At 46.6% G+C, this 22,200-nt stretch overlaps 1 protein-coding gene across 2 annotated transcripts; it reads right to left on the bottom strand.

Annotated features, from left to right (window-relative positions):
• Positions 1-1,693: 1,693 nt before the first annotated feature.
• Positions 1,694-16,035, bottom strand: LOC311104426 (COP9 signalosome complex subunit 1-like). Of its 2 annotated transcripts, none has more exons than XM_084146258.1 (14): positions 15,972-16,035; positions 10,580-10,672; positions 9,547-9,728; positions 9,200-9,364; positions 8,752-8,887; positions 8,334-8,411; positions 8,069-8,129; positions 7,800-7,885; positions 6,135-6,229; positions 5,796-5,901; positions 4,199-4,279; positions 3,789-3,926; positions 2,889-3,023; positions 1,694-2,427 (listed from the first exon to the last, which is right to left on the bottom strand). In XM_084146258.1, exons 1-14 carry the CDS (start codon positions 16,002-16,004, stop codon positions 2,350-2,352), a joined length of 1,467 nt encoding a protein of 488 aa, XP_084002384.1. In that variant the 5' UTR covers positions 16,005-16,035; the 3' UTR covers positions 1,694-2,349. The 2 variants fall into 2 exon arrangements, with proteins under 2 accessions (XP_084002384.1, XP_084002383.1); XM_084146257.1 differs by lacking the exon at positions 15,972-16,035 and adding an exon at positions 12,364-12,570.
• Between the last annotated feature and the right edge of the window lie 6,165 nt (positions 16,036-22,200).

Below are 22,200 nucleotides of genomic sequence, written 5' to 3'. Positions count from 1 at the left end.
AAGAACACGTTGTCTCACTGAGAGACTCTCTTGAAAGAGATGTTCATCAGCTTGGCCCGGTACCGGCTAAGCGGAAGCGGGCCAGAAGCTCGCTAGTAGCAGAAACAGTGAGGCGGCTCCATAATTCCGTGGTGAATCTGGTACACAGATACCAGCCTAAGGATAAAGTAAACTCCCCACACAACAAGATGGTTTCCGCCTATCTGATTAGAGAGGCATCCAAGGAAAGTTTGGGTGTGACTCATGATGTGCTCAGGGCTGCCAGTGTGACCTACTATGAAACAGTCCGGCGGAACTTCCTGATGCAGTTGCCAGAGAACCGTAAGAAGAGTGAAGATACACGCATCGACAAGCGATGGCGCTCGAGGAGGAAGCGGCTGCTGGATTCCAGAACTGCGATGCTCCAGAGTCACGAGGAGAAGGATCTTTGGGAAGGAGTGACATCGGAGTTGATGTCAGATGAGGAAGACACCATGGTGGATGATAAGCTGGTGTGGCTGGTGAAGCCTCCAGCGTTCCGGAGCATGGAGCTGAGTGAGTTGTGTGCGGTGCTACAGAACAGGCTTGATAAGCACCCAAAGACAAAAGCACTGCCACGCACCCCCCGCCTCCCCAGTGGCTTAATGTCTATGAGGGAGCCTCCGAGGACCTTCCACCAGGACAGACATGCACAGGCAGATTTAATAGAAGAACGCACCCCCTTAATGCCGTCTGCTGGAGACAATCAGCGATTCAATAGCCCTGGAGTGACCCTCTTAACTGTCAAAGAGGAGGAAGAGATGGACTGAAACAGACTTAAAGATTAAAGACGTCCTCCAGTGATTTAACTTTTCGATATCCCAAGCATAAATATAACACACACTAAACTGCTAACTTGTAGAGCATTCAAGAAGCTGTTTTTGATGAGTTGCTTTATTGCGCAACGTTTTTATGTGACAAAGCCTATTCCCCCTCATATCCTCAAAAGGTTATACAGCTGCACCATCGAGAGCATCCTGACTGGTTGCATCACCGCCTGGTATGGCAACTGCTCGGCCTCCGACCGCAAGGCACTACAGAGGGTAGTGCGTATGGCCCAGTACATCACTGGGGCCAAGCTTCCTGCCATCCAGGACCTCTATACCAGGCGGTGTCAGAGGAAGGCCCTAAAAATTGCCAAAGACTCCAGCCACCCTAGTCATAGACCAGGGTTCTTCAATTCCGGTCCTGGAGGGCCGAAACACTTCTGTTTTTTATTTCTACCTGGTAGTTAATTACACTCACCTGGTGTCCCAGGTCTGAATTAGCCCCTGATTAGAAGGAGAGGATGAAAAACAGAGGTGTTTCGGCCCTCCAGGACCGGAATTGAAGAACCCTGTCATAGACTGTTCTCTCTGCTACCGCACGGCAAGCGGTACCGGAGCGCCAAGTCTAGGTCCAAAATGTTTCTTAACAGCTTCTACCCCCAAGCCATAAGACTCCTGAACAGCTAATCAAATGACTACCCGGACTATTTGAAAAACACACCTCGTTGATGAGTTGAATCAGGTGTGTTTGTCCAGAGTTACAATAAAACTGTGTACTGTTGGGGTTACTGGAGGACCAGGGTTGGGAAACGCTGTGCTAAATTACCTAAATGTAAGGGTGGCATCAGGAATCTGTGCCGTTATTGGCAACTTCATCTTAACACCAAAGAAAGAGGAAGTCTAATTTTGTATGTATCTTTATTAAAATCTTGTTCTGTGTCGAGGTTGTGTTCCCCCCCCCCCCCCAATGTGTAATCAATGTTTGTCACCAGGTACAGAGCAAAGTGCATCTCTTTACAAAGAACCAGCCAGCTGCATCTCTCCCTCTCTTTCATTTCATTTGAGTAACAACAGACATTGTATCTTCACCAACTTAAAACGTTTTTTTTTTTTTTTATTGTGTTTGTTCCGGTCTTTTCTCCAGCCAGGAATCGTAGGCCCTGGTCAAAAGTAGCTCACTATAGGGAATTGGGTGTCATTCGGGACGGAGACATTGTTTTTTTTCCGCTAACGTTGGGCCCATGTCATACATAGTCTGCCTCCCAAATCTCACCATATTCCCTACATAGTCCACTACTTTTGGCCAGGCTCTGGCTTAGCAGTTGTAGCTTTGACTTGGCCAAAATAAGGGAACTACATAGGGAATACGATGCTATCTGAGGGCTGTTGTGGACAGGCCCCCCCTCTGTTCATTCAGAGGCACCAGGCAGTGGATGTGTCCCAAATGGCCCCCTATTCCCTACGTAGTGCACTACTTTTGACCACGGCCCATAAGGGGTAGTGCACTATACAGGGAGCGGAGTGCCATGCCAGACAGCGATGGTGTAATGATGGGATGTCCCTCTCACATGGTGCTGCTCATCCGGGTTGTTTGGCTGTTGGCTGTTGTCAGCTCCCCCTGGCTGCCTTCTCTAGGAGGGGACTAAAGAGGGAAGAGAACAGATGTAGACTTAACGGTGAAACGCTGAGAGAGGGGGATACGTTGTCTCAAGAGGGGGAACAGGTTGATTCAAACGATGGGACACCACCGTACCATCTAAGCTCTTGAAATACATCACTTGATAAATGAAAGTTTTGACAAAAGCAAGAAAAGCACTGACAACATGTTCCAAATCAAACACACTACAGGTGAACTATCCAAGGTTTTCCCATACAGAGGGATAAAGAGGAAAGCGCTCCCCAGGGGCCGCTTTCCCAGACATAGATCAAACCTCGTCCTGGACTAAAAAAACTTCAGTGAAGAATATCCACTGCGAATGCTTTTATTCAGGATTTAATGTGGCTTAATTTGTGTCTGGGAAACCGTCCCTAGATCCATCTCAATAGTCTAGACTAGGGTCATATAGTAACAGCTGTGACTAGCATCAAGAGGGGTTCTGTTACCTTGACGTGTATCTGGTTGCGTAGCACGGCAGCTCTGAGGATCATGGCTTTGGCTCGTCTCTGGAACTCCTTGCCCATGTGGACAGACTTCTGAAACGTATGGCCCCTCTGGTCCACGTCCCTCGCATACAGGATCTGACATCACACACATACAGGAAACAGGAAGTTACTCACTCATACTGGAAGTGGAGAGAGACTGGTGTGTGTGTGCCTGTAGTGATAGTTGATGTGTAGAGAGAGACTAGTCTATGGCTAGTTTGTGTTACCTTGCTGTGTGAGTCTATACGTGTGTGTGTGTTACCTTGCTGTGTGTGTGTGTGTTACCTTGCTGTGTGTGTGTGTGTTACCTTGCTGTGTGAGTCTATACCTGTGTGTGTGTATGTGTGTGTTACCTTGCTGTGTGAGTCTATATGTGTGTGTGTTACCTTGCTGTGTGAGTCTATATGTGTGTGTGTTACCTTGCTGTGTGAGTCTATATGTGTGTGTGTGTTACCTTGCTGTGTGAGTCTATATGTGTGTGTGTTACCTTGCTGTGTGAGTGTGTGTTACCTTGCTGTGTGTGTGTGTGTTACCTTGCTGTGTGTGTGTGTGTTACCTTGCTGTGTGAGTCTATACCTGTGTGTGTGTATGTGTGTGTTACCTTGCTGTGTGAGTCTATACCTGTGTGTGTGTATGTGTGTGTTACCTTGCTGTGTGTGTGTGTGTGTTACCTTGCTGTGTGAGTCTATATGTGTGTGTTACCTTGCTGTGTGTGTGTGTGTTACCTTGCTGTGTGAGTCTTTACCTGTGTGTGTTACCTTGCTGTGTGAGTCTTTACCTGTGTGTGTTACCTTGCTGTGTGAGTCTATACGTGTGTGTGTTACCTTGCTGTGTGAGTCTATACGTGTGTGTGTGTGTTACCTTGCTGTGTGAGTCTATACGTGCGTTGATGAGTCCCTCCAGTATGAGCTGGGTCAGTTCATCCTCCAGAGCTAACACTGTGGTGTTGAAGGACTGGGACATCTTAGTCATGTCTGCAGACACATACGGGCTGAAGTACTGACTCACACACACACACACACACACACACACACACACACACACACACACACACCAGGTTAACAACTTGGGCTGAAGTACTGACTCAGAACACAGGTTAACAACATGGGCTGAAGTACTGACTCAGAACACAGGTTAACAACTTGGGCTGAAGTACTGTCTCAGAACACAGGTGATGTAGGGATATGAGGAAAACTTCCACAACACTGCAAAGTGACTTAAGTCCTACAAAGCGTGTTGTGTTATGTCATGGTGTCATGACTCTGTCTCACCTGTATAAGGGCTCTGTTTCTGATCTGTGTGTACAGTGTTCTGACGTGAGGGGCCAGGTACAGGTCCAATAGAAGGGTATCCTACAGGAGAGAGGAGGAGGAGGAGAGAGGAGGAGGAGGAGAGAGGACGAGGGAGGAGAGAGGACGAGGGAGGAGAGAGGACGAGGGAGGAGGAGAGAGGACGAGGGAGGAGAGAGGACGAGGGAGGAGAGAGGACGAGGGAGGAGGAGAGAGGACGAGGGAGGAGGAGAGAGGAGGAGAGAGGACGAGGAGGAGAGAGGACGAGGAGGAGAGAGGACGAGGAGGAGAGAGGACGAGAGGAGGAGGAGAGAGGACGAGGGAGGACGAGAGGAGGACGAGAGAGGACGAGAGGAGGAGGGAGGAGGAGAGAGGACGAGGGAGGAGGAGAGAGGACGAGGGAGGAGGAGGAGGAGAGAGGACGAGAGAGGAGGAGAGAGGACAAGGGAGGAGAGAGGACGAGGAGAGAGGACGAGAGAGGAGGAGAGAGGACGAGAGAGGAGGAGAGAGGACGAGGGAGGAGGAGAGAGGACGAGAGAGGAGGAGAGAGGACGAGGGAGGAGGAGAGAGGACGAGGGAGGAGGAGAGAGGACGAGAGAGGAGGAGGAGAGAGGACGAGAGGAGGAGGAGAGAGGACGAGAGAGGACGAGAGGAGGAGAGAGGACGAGAGAGGACGAGGGAGGAGGAGAGAGGACGAGGGAGGACGAGGAGGAGAGAGGACGAGAGAGGAGGAGAGAGGACAAGGGAGGAGCGAGGACGAGAGAGGAGGAGAGAGGACGAGAGAGGAGGAGGAGAGAGGACGAGAGGAGGAGGAGAGAGGACGACGGAGGAGGAGGAGAGAGGACGAGAGGAGGAGGAGAGAGGACGAGGGAGGAGGAGGAGGAGAGAGGACGAGAGAGGAGGAGAGAGGACAAGGGAGGAGAGAGGACGAGGAGAGAGGACGAGGAGAGAGGACGAGGAGAGAGGACGAGAGAGGAGGAGAGAGGACGAGAGAGGAGGAGAGAGGACGAGAGAGGAGGAGGAGAGAGGACGAGAGGAGGAGGAGAGAGGACGAGAGAGGAGGAGGAGAGAGGACGAGAGGAGGAGGAGAGAGGACGAGGGAGGAGGAGGAGGAGAGAGGACGAGAGAGGAGGAGAGAGGACAAGGGAGGAGAGAGGACGAGGAGAGAGGACGAGAGAGGAGGAGAGAGGACGAGAGAGGAGGAGAGAGGACGAGGGAGGAGGAGAGAGGACGAGGGAGGAGGAGAGAGGACGAGAGAGGAGGAGGAGAGAGGACGAGAGGAGGAGGAGAGAGGACGAGAGAGAAGGAGAGAGGACGAGAGGGAATTGGTGTTAGGTGCACACTCAAATCCCTGTTGTTTCTGACCAACACCAAGACTAATTCAATCAACATTACTGAGTGGCAATATAAAGAGTTTCTCATTCAGATTTTGCAGTTAGCCTGTTACTGTCCATATAAAACGGTTTTCTTCCTTAACGTCATCTAGTTAGCCTGTAACTGTCCATATAAACATGTTTTCTTCCTTAAACGTCATCTAGTTAACAGTTTTATATGGACAGTTACAGGCTTTCTTCCTTACCTTCATCTCGTCCAGTAGTTTCAGACAGGAGGCGTACTTCGATTCGTAAAACTTGAAGATTATGTCACGCACCTGGGGCTCCAACTCTAGAAACAACTTAAAGGAACTAGAGAAGAGAGAGGGAGGGAAAGAGAGGGAAAGCGAGGGAAAACAGGGGTTGACATTTCAATATGTACTGAAATCACTCATCACCCAAACAAGCTGTTACTCTCCATAACAGTTCCACTTGATGGAGAGACCAATGAAGCACATTGCTCTTTTACAGAGTTAGTGGTTACCTGAAGTGCACTTCTTACGAGGGTACTACTAAGTCCAGTGCGCACTGCGTAGGGAGCCTACCTGCTGGAGATGATGTTCTTCTGTAGTTCCTGTCTGTCGAAGGTGGCCAGGGCACACATCCCCCCGTACACCGCTACATTACTGGGGGACAGGAGCTGGGGGAGAGGGGACCCACAACATTTTATAACACAAATAATAAAACTCCTAAATCCAAATAAAACTAAAAACATGACATCCACCCTGGCATCCTGACTGATGGCAGCCCATTCTTGCATAATCAATGCTTGGAGTTTGTCAGAATTTGTGGGTTTTTGTTTGTCCACCCACCTCTTGAGGATTGACCACAAGTTCTCAATGGGATTAAGGTCTGGGGAGTTTCCTGGCCATGGACCCAAAATGTCGATGTTTTGTTCCCCGAGCCACTTAGTTATCACTTTTGCCTTATGGCAAGGTGCTCCATCATGCTGAAAAAGGCATTGTTCGTCACCAAACTGTTCTTGGATGGTTGGTAGAAGTTGCTCTCGGAGGATGTGTTGGTACCATTCTTTATTCATGGCTGTGTTCTTAGGCAAAATTGTGAGTGAGCCCACTCCCTTGGCTGAGAAGCAACCCCACACATGAATGGTCTCAGGATGCTTTACTGTTGGCATGACACAGGACTGAAGGTAGCGCTCACCTTGTCTTCTCCGGACAAGCTTTTTTCCGGATGCCCCAAACAATCGGAAAGGGGATTCATCAGAGAAAATGACTTTACCCCAGTCCTCAGCAGTCCAATCCCTGTACCTTTTGCAGAATATCAGTCTGTTCCTGATGTTTTTCCTGGAGAGAAGTGGCTTCCTCGCTGCCCTTCTTGACACCAGGCCATCCTCCAAAAGTCTTCGCCTCACTGTGCGTGCAGATGCACTCACACCTGCATGCTGCCATTCCTGAGCAAGCTCTGCACTGGTGGTGCCCTGATCCCGCAGCTGAATCAACTTTAGGAGACGGTCCTGGCGCTTGCTGGACTTTCTTGGGCGCCCTGAAGCCTTCTTCACAACAATTGAACCTCTCTCCTTGAAGTTCTTGATGATCCGATAAATGGTTGATTTAGGTGCAATCTTACTAGCAGCAATATCCTTGCCTGTGAAGCCCTTTTTGTGCAAAGCAATGATGACGGCACGTGTTTCCTTGCAGGTAACCATGGTTAACAGAGGAAGAACAATGATTCCAAGCACCACCCTCCTTTTAAAGCTTCCAGTCTGTTATTCTAACTTCATCAGCATGACAGAGTGATCTCCAGCCTTGTCCTCGTCAACACTCTCACCTGTGTTAAAGAGAGAATCACTGACATGATGGCAGCTGGTCCTTTTGTGGCAGGGCTGAAATGTAGTGGAAAAGTTTTTTGGGGATTAACGTTTACGTTTACGTCATTTAGCAGGATCAAGTTCATTTTCATGGCAAAGAGGGACTTTGCAATTCATCTGATCACTCTTCATAACATTCTGGAGTATATGCAAATTGCCATCATAAAAACTGAGGCAGCAGACTTTGCGAAAATTAATTATTTGTGTCATTCTCAAAACCTTTGACCACGACTGTACACAGCAACATCATGGCTCAGATCAGATATGGTGAAGGTACCATACCATTATTATGGAGTGGAGTTGGGGGTGGTCAGAGGAGTTGGGGTTGGGGTCAAGTTAGTTTAGTTGGGGTCAGAGGTAGCGGGGTATATTGATATCTGACCTCTGGGAAGTCGCAGTGGTCAAACGAAGCCTGGAGGAAGCACTTGGCGGCCGGTTTGTACTTTCTAGAGGCCAGCTCTGCCAAACCTGGGGGTGGGGGTGGGGGGGGGACGACGACAAGAGAAACATTTGAAAGCGCAACTCACAATTTAAGAATAGGTTTTATTACCTAATGCAGGTCTAAAAAAAGCAATTTCAGCTGACAAGAGAAACATGCAGACTTCAGTGGTCCTCCTAACAGTATAATCCTAGGATAGTATGATGTCTTACCCGCAGCACATTTTAGTTTGGTGAGGACAGATTGGTTCTGACTGTCTCGCTCTCCTCGTTGCTAGAAGAAACAAGCAAGCCGAGGTAAGTCAGTGATTTTCTTTCAGGTGACCATGATGACAGTGTGAAGGTTATATTATGCTCTACTGTACACATAAGGGAATATAAAAGGAGAACATCTGTTGAATAAATTCCCATACTGCTTGAGTTTCTCTCACTAGGGAGCTATGATGTAAAGGTTCTATTTCAGTCATTCGATGCTAACCTCAGCTATCTCCGGAGTGGATTCTGCCTTGCTGACGTAGCTATGTACATGGGACCAGTTCTGGAGGTAAACGCTAACCTAGAGAGAGAGAGAAAAGGTTTGAGAAACCTTCCAGGGATGTTAGGTCAGACAATACACGTTTATAGATTTGACCAAGTCAAATTGACAGAACTTGATGACAAAATATTGACATCTATAAAAGTTGACATGACATTCATAAACATTCATTTAGGAGGCCCCTGTAGCTCAGTTGGTAGAGCATGGCGCTTGCAACGCCAGGGTTGTGGGTTCGTTTCCCACGGGGGGGCCAGTATTAAAATGTATGCACTCACTAACTGTAAGTCGCTCTGGATAAGAGCGTCTGCCAAATGACTAAAATGTAAATGTAAGGAGGCGCATGTTGATGAGGTCATAGTACCTTGATGACGTTAAGGCACATGTTGATGACATGCTTGGCGCTAGTGCAGTAGTCTCGGGCTCGGCTGTAGCACTTGAGGGCGTTGCTAAGATCTCCACAGTCTAAATAGTGGTCCCCTAGGTCATCATGACCCCGTCTGAACAGAGGGAGGAGAGGGAGGAATCAGTGAGATAAAACTTGTTGAGTAGTGGACTGGTTCCATTTGGGTTGAGGCCCTTCCTCTCCCATACCATACCACTGGCTGTGTCCACATTGTCCACCCTTATCCCTAAGTGTGCACTTGTCTTGCACACTCCCTCGCATGAAGTTAAAAGCATTGGAATGGGTGTAAACCCAGCAGATTTCATAGGTTCTAGCCATGCATGTTGTCTGAGTTCCATCTCCACTGCTTGTGACCCATGTAACAGTGAAAACAATGTCTACTTGAGTTTCCCCCAGAGCTGGTTACCTGATGCTCTCTTTGATAGAGTTTCCCTTGTAGTTCTTGAGGTCAGTGTCCAGCTTCTCCAGTTTGAGCAGGGCCTTTTTCCTGGTGCTCTCTGCCCAGGCTGTGTCCAGGAGAGGGGGCGCCACCGGCCCTTCAGGCACCGCGTCAGGGACACCCTGCACCTGTCTGGGAATATACAGAGATGGAAGTGTCGTACACACACATGCAGGGTCACACACAGATACACACACACACATACGAAGACAAGCTCACAACACACACAATAATACTCCTCACTGAGCCCACAGATACTTTTGTACCTTATATATGCTCCACTTCAATCTCACACTCCTCCTCCTCCTCCTCACCGTGTGGCGTCGGTGAGTCTGCGGTGGATCTCCTCGTACACGTCTACGTTGAAGGTCCTCTGGACGAAGGACAGCGCCATCTTCAGGGCCTCGGCACGGAGCTGGGGACAGTGTTCTGCTATGAACTGCAGTCTCTCAATACGCATCAGACCACTGTAGCTGGACGCAAACTGCTCCAGGTCCTAGAGAGGGAGACGGGGACAGATGAAAGAGAGAGAGAGAGAGAGAAAGCAGTGAGAGGGGGGGGGGATAGACACAGAGAGAGCGACAGAAAGAGAGACAAAAGAGAGAGAGAGAAAACGGTGTGAAGAAAACATGAAAGAAGCAGACCACCATTTGACAGACTGACTTCATTTAATTCAGTGATCAGCATAGAATCTAGAAGAATCTAGAAGTAGAACTACAAACACACAGCTACGTAAGACTCAGCTCAGCGTACCAGTGCTAGCTTAGTGCTATAGTAATGTACCAGTGCTAGCTTAGTGCTATAGTAATGTACCAGTGCTAGGGCTAGCTTAGTGCTATAGTAATATACCAGTGCTAGGGCTAGCTTAGTGCTATAGTAATGTACCAGTGCTAGGGCTAGCTTAGTGCTATAGTAATGTACCAGTGCTAGGGCTAGCTTAGTGCTATAGTAATGTACCAGTGCTAGGGCTAGCTTAGTGCTATAGTAATGTACCAGTGCTAGGGCTAGCTTAGTGCTATAGTAATGTACCAGTGCTAGGGCTAGCTTAGTGCTATAGTAATGTACCAGTGCTAGGGCTAGCTTAGTGCTATAGTAATGTACCAGTGCTAGGGCTAGCTTAGTGCTATAGTAATGTACCAGTGCTAGGGCTAGCTTAGTGCTATAGTAATGTACCAGTGCTAGGGCTAGCTTAGTGCTATAGTAATGTACCAGTGCTAGCTTAGTGCTATAGTAATGTACCAGTGCTAGGGCTAGCTTAGTGCTATAGTAATGTACCAGTGCTAGGGCTAACTTAGTGCTATAGTAATGTACCAGTGCTAGGGCTAGCTTAGTGCTATAGTAATGTACCAGTGTGGGGTTTTCCACCACATAGTTGATGTCTGGAGCATTCTGCTGGTCTTCCTGGGGGTCAGCATCGATCTGCATCGGCTCCACCGCCCCCTGGAGGAGAGAGAGGGATGGAAGGGAGGGGGACAGAGAGACAGAGAGAGAGAAGGTGTGATGAAGAGAGAGAGGGGGAGATGGAAAGAGAGAGAAGGGAGAGGGGGAGATAGGGGGTTAACCTCTAAAAGTCTAAGGTCGATGTCCGCGCCCCACTGAAATCGAATTAGCATAAAATATTACCATAAAAATAATCTAGAGTTTTTCTGGGGGGCATTGGATGCGTTTCAATCCACCGCATTCGCCTATGTAACACTTTCGCATCTGCGGTGACAGAGCTAGAGCGGTGTTTGTCAGACCATGAGACATCCCAAAAATATGTCTTCTCACAAAATTGTCTGTAGCGTCCGAACGGTTTAGCCTACAAATGATTATGACCCCTCTATGGAAAGACGACTAACGAACGCGGTGTTCTCCGTTTTGCTCTACGACCCCCCACAAGTGTCTTGGGACTCATCTGAAGTTGGTACAGCCGATCTGCCAACTGCCTGCAGCGTGCAAACAGTTTGGGCTACACTCTAATATGACCCCTCTGTGTAAGGGTGAGACTCTCACAAACATGTGGGTTGTTTTGCTATAGGACGCCCACAGGCCTCACAAGACCCGTCTGAAGGTCCCTCGGTACCAGTTGAAAAAAATTAATGGAAGTATAGAGAGACTGGATTAGTGCCAAAAATAAGGGGTTAAATACAGTTGAAGTCGGAAGTTTACATACACTTAGGTTGGTGTCATTAAAACTCATTTTTCAACCACTCCACACATTTCTTGTTAACAAACTATAGTTTTGGCAAGTCGGTTAGGACATCTACTTTGTGCAAGACACAAGTAATTTTTGGATATATAATTAATTATGTGGATATATTGAAGCAACATCTCAAGACATCAGTCAGAAAGTTAAAGCTTGGTCGCAAATGGGTCTTCCAAATGAACAATGACCCCAAGCATACTTCCAAAGTTGTGGCAAAATGGCTTAAGGACAACAAAGTCAAGGTATTGGAGTGGCCACCACAAAGCCCTGTCCTCAGTCTATAGAAAAATGTAGGTAAAACTGAAAAAAAGAAAGGAGACATATAAACCTGACTCAGTTACACCAGCTCTGTCAGGAGGAATGGGCCAAAATTCACCCAACTTATTGTGGAAGGCTACCCGAAACGTTTGACCCAAGTTAAACAATTTAAAGGCAATGCTACCAAATACTAATTGAGTGTATGTAAACTTCTGACCCACTGGGAATGTGATGAAATAAATAAAAGCTTAAATAAATAATTCTCTCTAAAATCATTCTGACATTTCACATTCTTAAAATAAAGTGGTGATCCTAACTGACCTAAGACAGGGAATTTCAACTAGGATTAAATGTCAGGAATTGTGAAAAACTGAGTTTAATTGTATTTGGCTAAGGTGTATGTAAACTTCCGACTTCAACTGTACATCTCTCAGATATAGGACAGAAACTTCAGAACAAACTTCCTTTAGATTTTTTGGGGGGACTATCCATAGTGAATCTGTTATTCAATGTGTTTGTATGGTCTAATAGCAGTAAGGCCAAAAATATTTTAGTCATATTTTTTGGGGGGAATACTTCAAGGGGTCTTGAAATTCTAAATCAAATGGCAAAATGATCCTTGGTACGACCTTAAAACAATTCCACATAGCAGAGCTTTGCTCTGTCTTGCACTGGTGGTCCCTACCTCAGGGAGCAGGGAGCATGCTGAGAGGCTGGAGCTGAGGACGTAGTCCCCTGCAGTGAACGGTAAGAGCAGATTGGGTCTGCTGCTATGGGAGGGACAGGGAGGCTCTGAGGCTGAGCTAGAGGCCCTACTCTTCTCCTTGTCTCTTTCGCTGTCCTGAGCCTGTGCTTGTTCTGCCCCTGCGGCAACCTCCAGCTCTGACACTGAGCTGACCTGGAGGCGGGAGGGGGAGGGGAGAGATGCAGGGAAGGAAGGAGTGATGAAGAGGAGTGGTTTCTGTCCTTGATGACTTAAAGCACTCTGCATGATAAGTGATGTTAGTTAGTTAGCCAGACCTCTGACCACATAAGCTGGATGTACTTTGGGGCAGTTTAATAAACTACATGACCAAAAGTATGTGGACACCTGCTCGTCGAACATCTCATTCCAAAATCATGGGCATTAATATGGAGTTGGTCCCCCCTTTGCTGCTATAACAGCCTCCACTCTTCTGGGAAGGCTTTCCACTAGACTGGTCATTCAACTGAGACTGCTCTTCTCTGTGTCACGGAGGCTCTCCGCACTGCTAAAGCTAACTCTCTCCTCTGCTCTTATCCTTCTAGACCCACCTGCTGCCTTTGATATTGTGAACCATCAGATCCTCCTCTCCACCCTCTCCGAGTTGGGCATCTCCGGCGCGGCTCACTCTTGGATTGCGTCCTACCTGACAGGTCGCTCCTACCAGGTGGAGTGGCGAGAATCTGTCTCCGCACCACGTGCTCTCACCACTGGTGTACCCCAGGGCTCAGTTCTAGGCCCTCTCCTATTCTCTCTATACACCAAGTCACTTGGCTCTGTCATATCCTCACATGGTCTCTCCTATCATTGCTACGCAGACGACACACAATTAATTTTCTCCTTTCCCCCTTCTGATAACCAAGTGGCGAATCGCATCTCTGCATGTCTGGCAGACATATCAGTGTGGATGTCGGATCACCACCTAAAGCTGAACCTCGGCAAGACGGAGCGGCTCTTCCTCCCGGGGAAGGAAGAGTACGACCCTACCTTACACAGAAAGCGGCACAGGTCCTAATCCAGGCACTTGTCATCTCCTGTCTGGATTACTGCAACTCGCTGTTGGCTGGGCTCCCTGCCTGTGCCATTAAACCCCTACAACTTATCGTGCAGAACCTTCCCAAGTTCTCTCATGTCACCCCGCTCCTACGCACACTCCACTGGCTTCCTGTTGAAGCTTGCATCTACTACAAAACCAGGGTGCTTGCCTACGGAGCTGTAAGGGGAACGGCACCTCCTTACCTTCAGGCTCTGATCAGACCCTACACCCAAACGAGGGCACTACGTTCATCCACCTCTGGCCTGCTAGCCCCCCTACCTCTACGGAAGCACAGTTCCCGCTCAGCCCAGTCAAAGCTATTCGCTGCTCTGGCACCCCAATGGTGGAACAAGCTCCCCCACGACGCCAGGACAGCGGAGTCACTGACCACCTTCCGGAGACACTTGAAACCCTACCTCTTTAAGGAATACCTGTAATAGTCTAACAGTAATCCTTCTACACCCCCCCTCCCCCAGTGGTGGTTGTCCCACTGGCTATCCTAAGTTGAATGCACCAATTTGTAAGTCTGCTAAAAGACTTAAATGTAAAAATGTAAATGTAGATGTTGGAACATTGCTGCAGGGACTTGCTTCCATTCAGCCACAAGAGCATTAGTGAGGTCAGGCACTGATGTTGGGCGATTAGGCCTGGCTCGTGGTCGGCGATCCAATTCATCCCAAAGGAATTTGATGGGGTTCTTCCACACCGATCTCGACAAACCATTTCTGTATGGACCTCGCTTTGTGCACGGGGGCATTGTCATGCTGAAACAGGAAAGGCCTTCCCCAAACTGTTGCCACGAAGTTGAAAGCACAGAATCGTTTAAATTTTTTAAACATTTTAGTCATTTAGCAGACGCTCTTATCTAGAGCGACTTACAGTTAGTGAGTGCATACATTTTTCATATTTTTTTTTAGAATGTCATTGTATGCTGTAGCGTTAAGATTTCCCTTCACTGGAACTAAGGGGCCTAGCCCAAACCATGAAAAACAGCCCCAGACCATTATTCCTCCTCCACCAAACTTTACAGTTGGCACTATGCATTGGGGCAGGTAGCGTTCTCCTGGCATCCGCCAAGCCTAGATTTGTCCGCCGGACTGCCAGAAGGTGAAGCGTGATTCATCACTCCAGAGAACACGTTTCCACTGTTCCAGATTCCAATGGCGGTGAGCTTTACACCACTCCAGCCGACGCTTGGCATTGCGCATGGTGATCTTGGTGTGCGGCTGCGCCGCCATGGAAACCCATTTCATGAAGCTCCCGACTAACAGTTAATGTGCGGACGTTGCTTCCAGAGGCAGTTTGGAACTCGGTAGTGAGTGTTGCAACAGAGGACAGACAATTTTTACACACTACGTGCTTCAGCAATCAGTGGTCCCGTTCTGTGAGCTTGTGTGGCCTACCACTTCGCGGCTGAGCCATTGTTGCTCCTAGACGTTTCCACTTCACAATAACAGCACTTACAGTTGACCGGGGCAGCTCTAGTAGGGCAGAAATTAGATGAACTGACTTGTTGGAAAGGTGGCATCCTATGACGGTGCCACGTTGAAAGTCACTAAGCTCTTCAGTACGGGCCATTCCACTGCCAATGTTTGTCTATAGAGATTGCATGGCTGTGTGCTCAATTTTATACACCTGTCAGCAACAGCGTGGCTGAAATAGCCGAATCCACTAATTTGAAGGGGTGTCCACATACTTTGGGTGCTGTATCAACAAGGTGGGTCACGTGAATGGGTGGAAGAAGCAAGGTCTGAGGCGTTTAAGAAAATTGGAAGTCCTGCTTCTTGCATAAAAGGGATGCCAATTCATGTGTTGTCTCTAAATGAACAGTACCTAAACTGAACTGAAGCGGTTGGTGACAGGTTTCAGGGTGATAGTAACTTCTGCCAATCCGGTGGATATTGTTTACCTAGCTAGCTAACGTTAGCTAGCTGATCATAACAGACAATTTATGAATTGTTTCCATGGCCATCTTCTCTAGCTAGCTACATTTTTATTTAGCTAGCTAAATAGCTTGCATTTTAGGTGGCTACGCTGTTTGACACAGATGTAGCTATGCTGGTAAGGAATTACTAACGGCAGTCAGGTTTTAAAAAGTTAGCAAACTACAGTAACGACTCAAACTGTCTGTTTACATTTTCTATAACTAACTGAGCTAAATTACACCTGTTATTTTTTTAATCCGCCGACTCCCCTTCACAATTTACCTAACTAGTTAGCTATATCTATCAAACAAACTGAAGATGTATAATCTATAATAAAACAAAACCTAGTTCAATCCGCCCTAACGCTAAAGTTAGGACTAACTTGATGTTTGATTAAGGCCCTAGCCTAGTTTCTTAGCTAACGTTAGCTAGCAAGATTAGCATGTTAGCTAACGCTAGTTGAAAACACTTTATCAGAGGACCAAATAGATAAATTCAATCAAAACAAGGCAAACCATAAAATATAGTCATTCAAACGTGTTCCCAGTTATATAAACTGTTGAAAACAAGTTTTCAAAACACAAGTTTACCTGAAAGTTAAAGACCTGCACGGGCAGAGGCATCTCCTTCTCTGCAGACACACACAATAATCACATCCGGGGTATGGGAGTGCAACTTGTATCTAAGTCCCTGTGGAGCAAAAGTCACTACCTAAAATCAAAATATGGCAAGCTGGACAAACCCAATTTTGGCACTGTTATGAAACATTTTAATACCCACAGTCATACATTATCATGCCTAGTATATAAAGCCTAGTATATCAAGTATTTTTTTTATTTTATTTAACCTTTATTTAATGGGTTAAGTACTTAACCCATTCATAGACGCTAACTGTGCAGCACTGATGAGCTTAAATTCATGTGTCTCTCAGAGCAGACAGGATGATTGTATTGTATGAGGTTTTGCAGTGCTTGCTTGTATAGAGTGAAACAGATGGGGATATTTGTTATGTTCCTCTGGGTACCAGCTCATGTGGGAGTAGAGGGGAATGAGGAAGTGGATATTATTGCCAAGCAGGCTCTTAAACATCCTAATGTTGAGATGGAATTGTCAATCAGTAAAGCAGAAGCCAAGGGATTAATAAGAACAGTGGTTAAAAATAAGTGGCAAGAGTTGTGGAACAGGGAGAGAAAATAAATGCACTGTTGGTTAAGGGCTGTAAGTAAGCATTTCACTGTAATGTCTGCACCTGTTGTATTCGGCGCATGTGACCAATAAAATTTGATTTGATTTGATTTGAAAGGGAAGACGCCTGTATAAGATCCAGGAAAAGATGGGGGCAGGGAGGTCCTCAGGCCGAGAGAGAAGGGATGAATGTGTAGTCACAAGGCTGAGACTGGGACACACAAGGCTAAATAGTACATTGAAAGTGGTGGGGAAACATTCGACTGGGAGGTGTGATCATTGTCAGGAGGAGATGGAGACAGTGGAACATGTTCTATTTCAGTGCCAGAAATATGTGAGAGAAAGGGGGCGATTGTTATTAGATTTGAGGAGTAATGGGGTTGAAGAGCCAGGATTAAGTGAACTGCTGGGGAAATCTTTAGGAAATGTAGTATTTAATTATGTATTTCGTTTCCTTAGGGAGATGAGATTATTGGGTAGGATTTAGACCTTCACTGTCTCTGGACCACACTCCAGTCCAGTTGGTGGCGGTAATGCACCTTAAAGTTGATTGTCAACCGCCATATAAAATCCACAGAAGAAGAAGACGCTAACTGCTTTCGCGCCTATTGATGATAGATAGTATCTTCTGGCTGGGGGAGTTTGATTATCATCCCCAACGCTCGTTCTGAACGTTAAAACACATCGCTTGCGGTACAGTTTTGGAAACATAAGTAGTGTGTCTTTCATATCAGCGAGAAATAATTTTCAAAAAACAAAAAGGTACAATCAGGACACACCTTCATAGGTCTAATTAGGGTTAGTGTTCCCACACGGTCATATCTCCATTTTATATCGCTTATTTACGGAAGACAGACTAGTGTGCTCCGAACACCTGTGTGTAAGTGTAACTGGGGAGGAAGTGTAGTTTGTCAACTGGAGGCACACACAGTTTATGGATCTGTGCAAACTGCTACAGCATGTGTATATTTTTTGGGGAAAATATTATTTCTCGCTGATGTGAACGATAAGGGGCATATCAGCATATGTTTCGGAAACCGTTTTGCAAGTGATGATTATTTACATTTCTAAATGTTAAAACACAGCGTCGGAATTGTAGTTCACACGCAGCCAACCGTGGGCGAAGCTAACTGCTGAAAACCCTACAGATAATAAGAAGGGTTTTCAAGAGTTGAACAAAAATATATAAACTCAACATGCAACAATTTCATTGATTTTACTGAGTTACAGTTCATATGAGGAAATCAGTCAATTGAAATAAATAAATTAGGCCCTAATATATGATTTTACATGACTGGGAATACAGATATGCATCTGTTGGTCACAGATACCTTTAATGGTTCCTAGGATCTGGTCACTGTATTTTTGTGCATTCAAATTGCCATTGATAAAATGTAATTGTGTTCTTTGTCCGTAGCTTATGCCTGCCTATACCATAACCCCACCGCCACCATGGGGCACTCTGTTCACATCGTTGACATCAGCAAACCGCTCGCCCACACGACGCCATACACGTGGTCTGCGGTTGTGAGGCCTGATGGTAAATAAATTAACATTAAATTCTCTGGCAACAGCTCTGGTGGACATTCCTGTGGTCAGCATGCCAATTGCAATACTTATTTTCCACCATAATTTGCAAATTAATTAATTAAAAATCCTACAATGTGATTTTCTGGATTATTTTTTCTCATTTTGTCTGTCATAGTTGACGTGTACCTATGATGAAAATTACAGGCCTCTCTCATCTTTTTAAGTGGGAGAACTTGCACAATTGGTGGCTGACTAAATACTTTTTCCCCCCACTGTACCTTTAATGGTTCCTAGGATCTGGTCACTGTATTTTTGTGCGCATGGAAAGTTTCTGGGATCTTTTATTTCAGCTCATGAAACATGGGACCAACACTTTACATGTTGCATTTATATTTTTTGTTCAGTGTATATATAAAGCTTAGTACTTGTTAGTGTTCACTAATACAATCACTTTTTTAATCAAATGTTCAGTGAAGAGGTTTCTTTTGGCAAATTAAAACAGGGGTGTATTCATTCCACCAATTCTGTTGCCCAACTGAATGTTTTGCAACTGTTTGGAGTTTCTATTGGACAAGTTCAGGTAAGTCTCTCCACATTTTGTGACGTTTGCTTCCGTTTAAGAAATATTTTGCAACAGAATCGGCGTAATGAATACACCCCATGTCATCAAAAACAGACGGTTCCTTTTTTCCTGTTAAATGTTACACTTGTTGTTTTTGTTTTGATTTGTTCCTTAAAACAAAGCTCAGTAGATTATCACTGATGCAACAACACAGAAGCATGATGCGGGTAAAAACAAAACAAAAATACCACTGGTAAAATAAAAACACTTACAAAGAAACATCTCTCACACTCACCCTCTCTTTCACTCTCTCCCTCTACCCCCCCCCCCCCCTCCTTCTACCCCTCTTTCTCTCTCTTCCCCTCTCTCGCTCTCTCTACCCCCTCTCTCTCTCCCCCTACTTCTCTCCCTCTACCCCCCTCTCTTTCTCTCTCCCTCTACCCATCTCTCTCTCGCTCTCCCTCTACCCCTCCCTCTACCCCTCTCTCCAGAGATTACTGCTGATGACAGGAGGGCTTCAGAGCATCATCTCTCATATGATTAGAGCAAACTATCAAAAGATGGAAAACTGAAAGCCCAAGGTAATTAGGGCTGCAGACAGACATCGTCCTCTGACACCGGTGCGCAGTGCTCTGACACCTCTCCGTCAAGCTCTGCCACCTCAGCCTGATGTTTCCTTTTCACTTTTGCTTTGGTGTTTTCGCCGGGCTCTCTCGTCCTCTGCAGTTCCTCCCGCTTTCTCTCCTGCTCCTCCTTAGCCTCCTGTTGATGAAAGAGTTTGTTGTACTCGTCGCTTGTGAAGACGCGGGCCGGCAGGAGGAGTCGACGCTTCACTTTCTGCCGGTTAGATGTTTGGAAGACAGGGGGCACTAGGACATTGGCCAGGTCTGGAGAGACGAGCCCTGCAGCCACCAGAGGGTTTGTGGGTGGGACACGCTGTCCGCAGGTCGGACAGCAGTTACCAGGGACAAGAGACGGGGTTGCTGCTGGGGTTGTGGGGGCCTCTGCTGCTTTGGGGATGGGGTTCCGTGCAGTGGCCTCTGAGGTTGCTGCTTTGGGGTCAGGGGTGGTCGGCACCAGCTTCACCTGCTGGCTGGAGTCAAAGGCCTCTCTGTTGAGCGGGAAAATCCCTGCCTTCTTGAACCCAGCCATGATGTTTTTCTTAGTGACCGCCTGGGGGTAGGCCTCTCGCAGCATGCCGGAGAAGTGCTTCTTGCCGGTGACAAGATCACCCCGCACCAGGCCCAGATGTGCAGCATTCCTGCTGAACACAGTCTTCAGCGGGCCAAAGACGCTGATGTCCAATGGCTGCAACACGTGGGTGGTATTCACCGGCAGGCAGACCATCTCCATCTGATTTTCCCGGCAAAACCTGACCACCTCCCTGGACACATGGGTTTTGTGTTGGTCCAATACGAGCACCAGGGGCCTCTCCTTTGGGGCGTGCTTCACGAAGAAGACCAGCCACTTCAGGAAGAGTTCTGCATCCATGTAGCCTTTAGGGGACACCCCATATAGGGCCTTCGGTGGACCCTCGAGCGCGTAGGCCGTACTGGGGAGGCACTTGTGGAAGATTATGAAGGGCGGGATACTCTCACCAGCTGCACTCACACAGCAGTGCACGGTAATACGTTCCATAGTGTTGTGTTGCTGCTGTTGATAGATGCGTTTCCTGCCTTTTTGACAGAGAACTTTCTCCCTGGACTTGGGCTTGTCCGCAAACCCTGTCTCGTCGCAGTTGAAGATGAGGTGCGGCTTGTGTTCTAAGCCGTGGCTGACAAAGATGGGCTCGTAGACATCAAAGAAGCCCTTGATGGTGGCAGGAGAAGCACCATGTACCCTGGCCCGGTTGAGAGTGTTGGGAACCCTGGCGCTCAGTTCAGGGTGGCGAGCCCTGAATCTAGACCACCAGTTGTCACTCAGTCCCCTCTCCAAATTGACGACGGTGCTACGGCCACTCTCCTTTATAATGGCCACAGCCAGAGCCTTCACCACAGTCCTGCTGATAGGGAAGGCATGGTCGGCCATCCAGTGAATATAAGATATAAGGGAGTGCTCTTCCTCGGTGGTTATTGCCAGGTTGGGGTGAGGGGCAAAGGCATATTTGTTATTTTTGTAATCTTGGAGAGTGGTGTGAGGAATCCCTGACTCACGGGCAACTTCCCTAAGGCTTATTCCAGTTTTTACTTTCTCTACAGCTTTCTCTAGCGCCTCCCTGGAGTATTGTCGCCTTTTTGTTGGTCTCATCTTTCCCTGTCCTCTTTCCTTTCTGCTTCCATTTCCTGACATTATTTCCTTTCAAAATAAAATTAGTTTTGTTTAACGTTATTTATGAAACAAAGGGAAGATTTCTAAGCTAATAAAAACGCATAATTACCTTCGCCTTAGTTGAACCGAAAGAAAAGTCTAAACAGAGATCACGCACCGATTATACAAACGGTGCGCCGCGAAAACAGTTTGAAAACACAAGTTGCCCAAAGTCACTTCCGGGTCACGAAATTGTAACATTTCCCCGATGTCATAGTAGAAAAGGTTTAAAAAAACACATGTATTTATGATTTATGAAAAACATGTCTATTTATTAACAATGATTCATATGTGTTTATATTTAAGTGATATTTTGGTTGTAAAAATGTTCCATGGTTAAATAAAGATTAACACATTACTGTATACAGTGAGCTGATACAAAACATATTGTGTGTCCATAAAACCATAGTTCAGTCTACTCAATAGAGTCCACAGTATCCAAAAACGAGTGAGTTTAAACATAAAGCTGTATCATAGGATATATATTTCACATATATTTTTACTACCATAATTTACCAGCAGGGGGAGGTTACTGTAATCTGAGATATATATATAGGTTGCTGTAATGCGCTACAGTGCTGTTGAGTGAAAACCAGAACCAATACTGCAACACCAGATGGCTACATTAGCACATCATCATCATCATCATCATCACCATCAACACCAACACCATCAACACCAACACCAACACCAACACCATCACCATCTCACCATCAACACCATCACCATCATCACCATCATCACCATCATCATCATCACCATCACCATCACCATCATCATTACCATCATCATCATCACCATCAACACCAACACCATCAACACCATCACCATCATCACCATCTCACCATCACCATCATCACCATCATCACCATCATCATCATCACCATCACCATCACCATCACCATCATCATTACCATCAACACCAACAACATCAACACCATCACCATCATCACCATCAACACCAACACCATCATCATAACCATCACCATCATCACAAGCACAACAAAGAAAAACGGAGCTACAGCTATTTTGATTTGATACTTTCAAATATGTTTATTTATTAATACCTTTTTAAAAATCACTTTATACACATGTTTAATGAAGAGGTTTAGTTTGGTAACATTAAAGCAGGTATTACAAAAAGACAGTTCCTTTTTTTGTGTTAAATGCTTGATCTTTGTTGTTTAGAGTTGTTCCTTAATCAAAGTTCAGTAGATTATCACTGATGCAACACA

This window comes from Coregonus lavaretus (assembly GCF_964263955.1).
Source record: "Coregonus lavaretus genome assembly, chromosome: 28".
Lineage (NCBI taxonomy): Eukaryota > Metazoa > Chordata > Actinopteri > Salmoniformes > Salmonidae > Coregonus > Coregonus lavaretus.
This window is presented reverse-complemented; position numbering and strand designations above follow the sequence as displayed.

Bases quoted from the DNA above. Each gene is read 5' to 3' on its own strand.
- LOC311104426 (XM_084146258.1), bottom strand. From the start codon at position 16,004: ATGCCTCTGCCCGTGCAGGTCTTTAACTTTCAG. The intron at 8,412-8,751 runs GTACTATGACCT...CTCTCTCTCTAG, and splicing joins TGTGCCTTAACGTCATCAAG to GTTAGCGTTTACCTCCAGAA. The intron at 5,902-6,134 runs GTAGGCTCCCTA...TCTCTTCTCTAG, and splicing joins AAGAACATCATCTCCAGCAG to TTCCTTTAAGTTGTTTCTAG.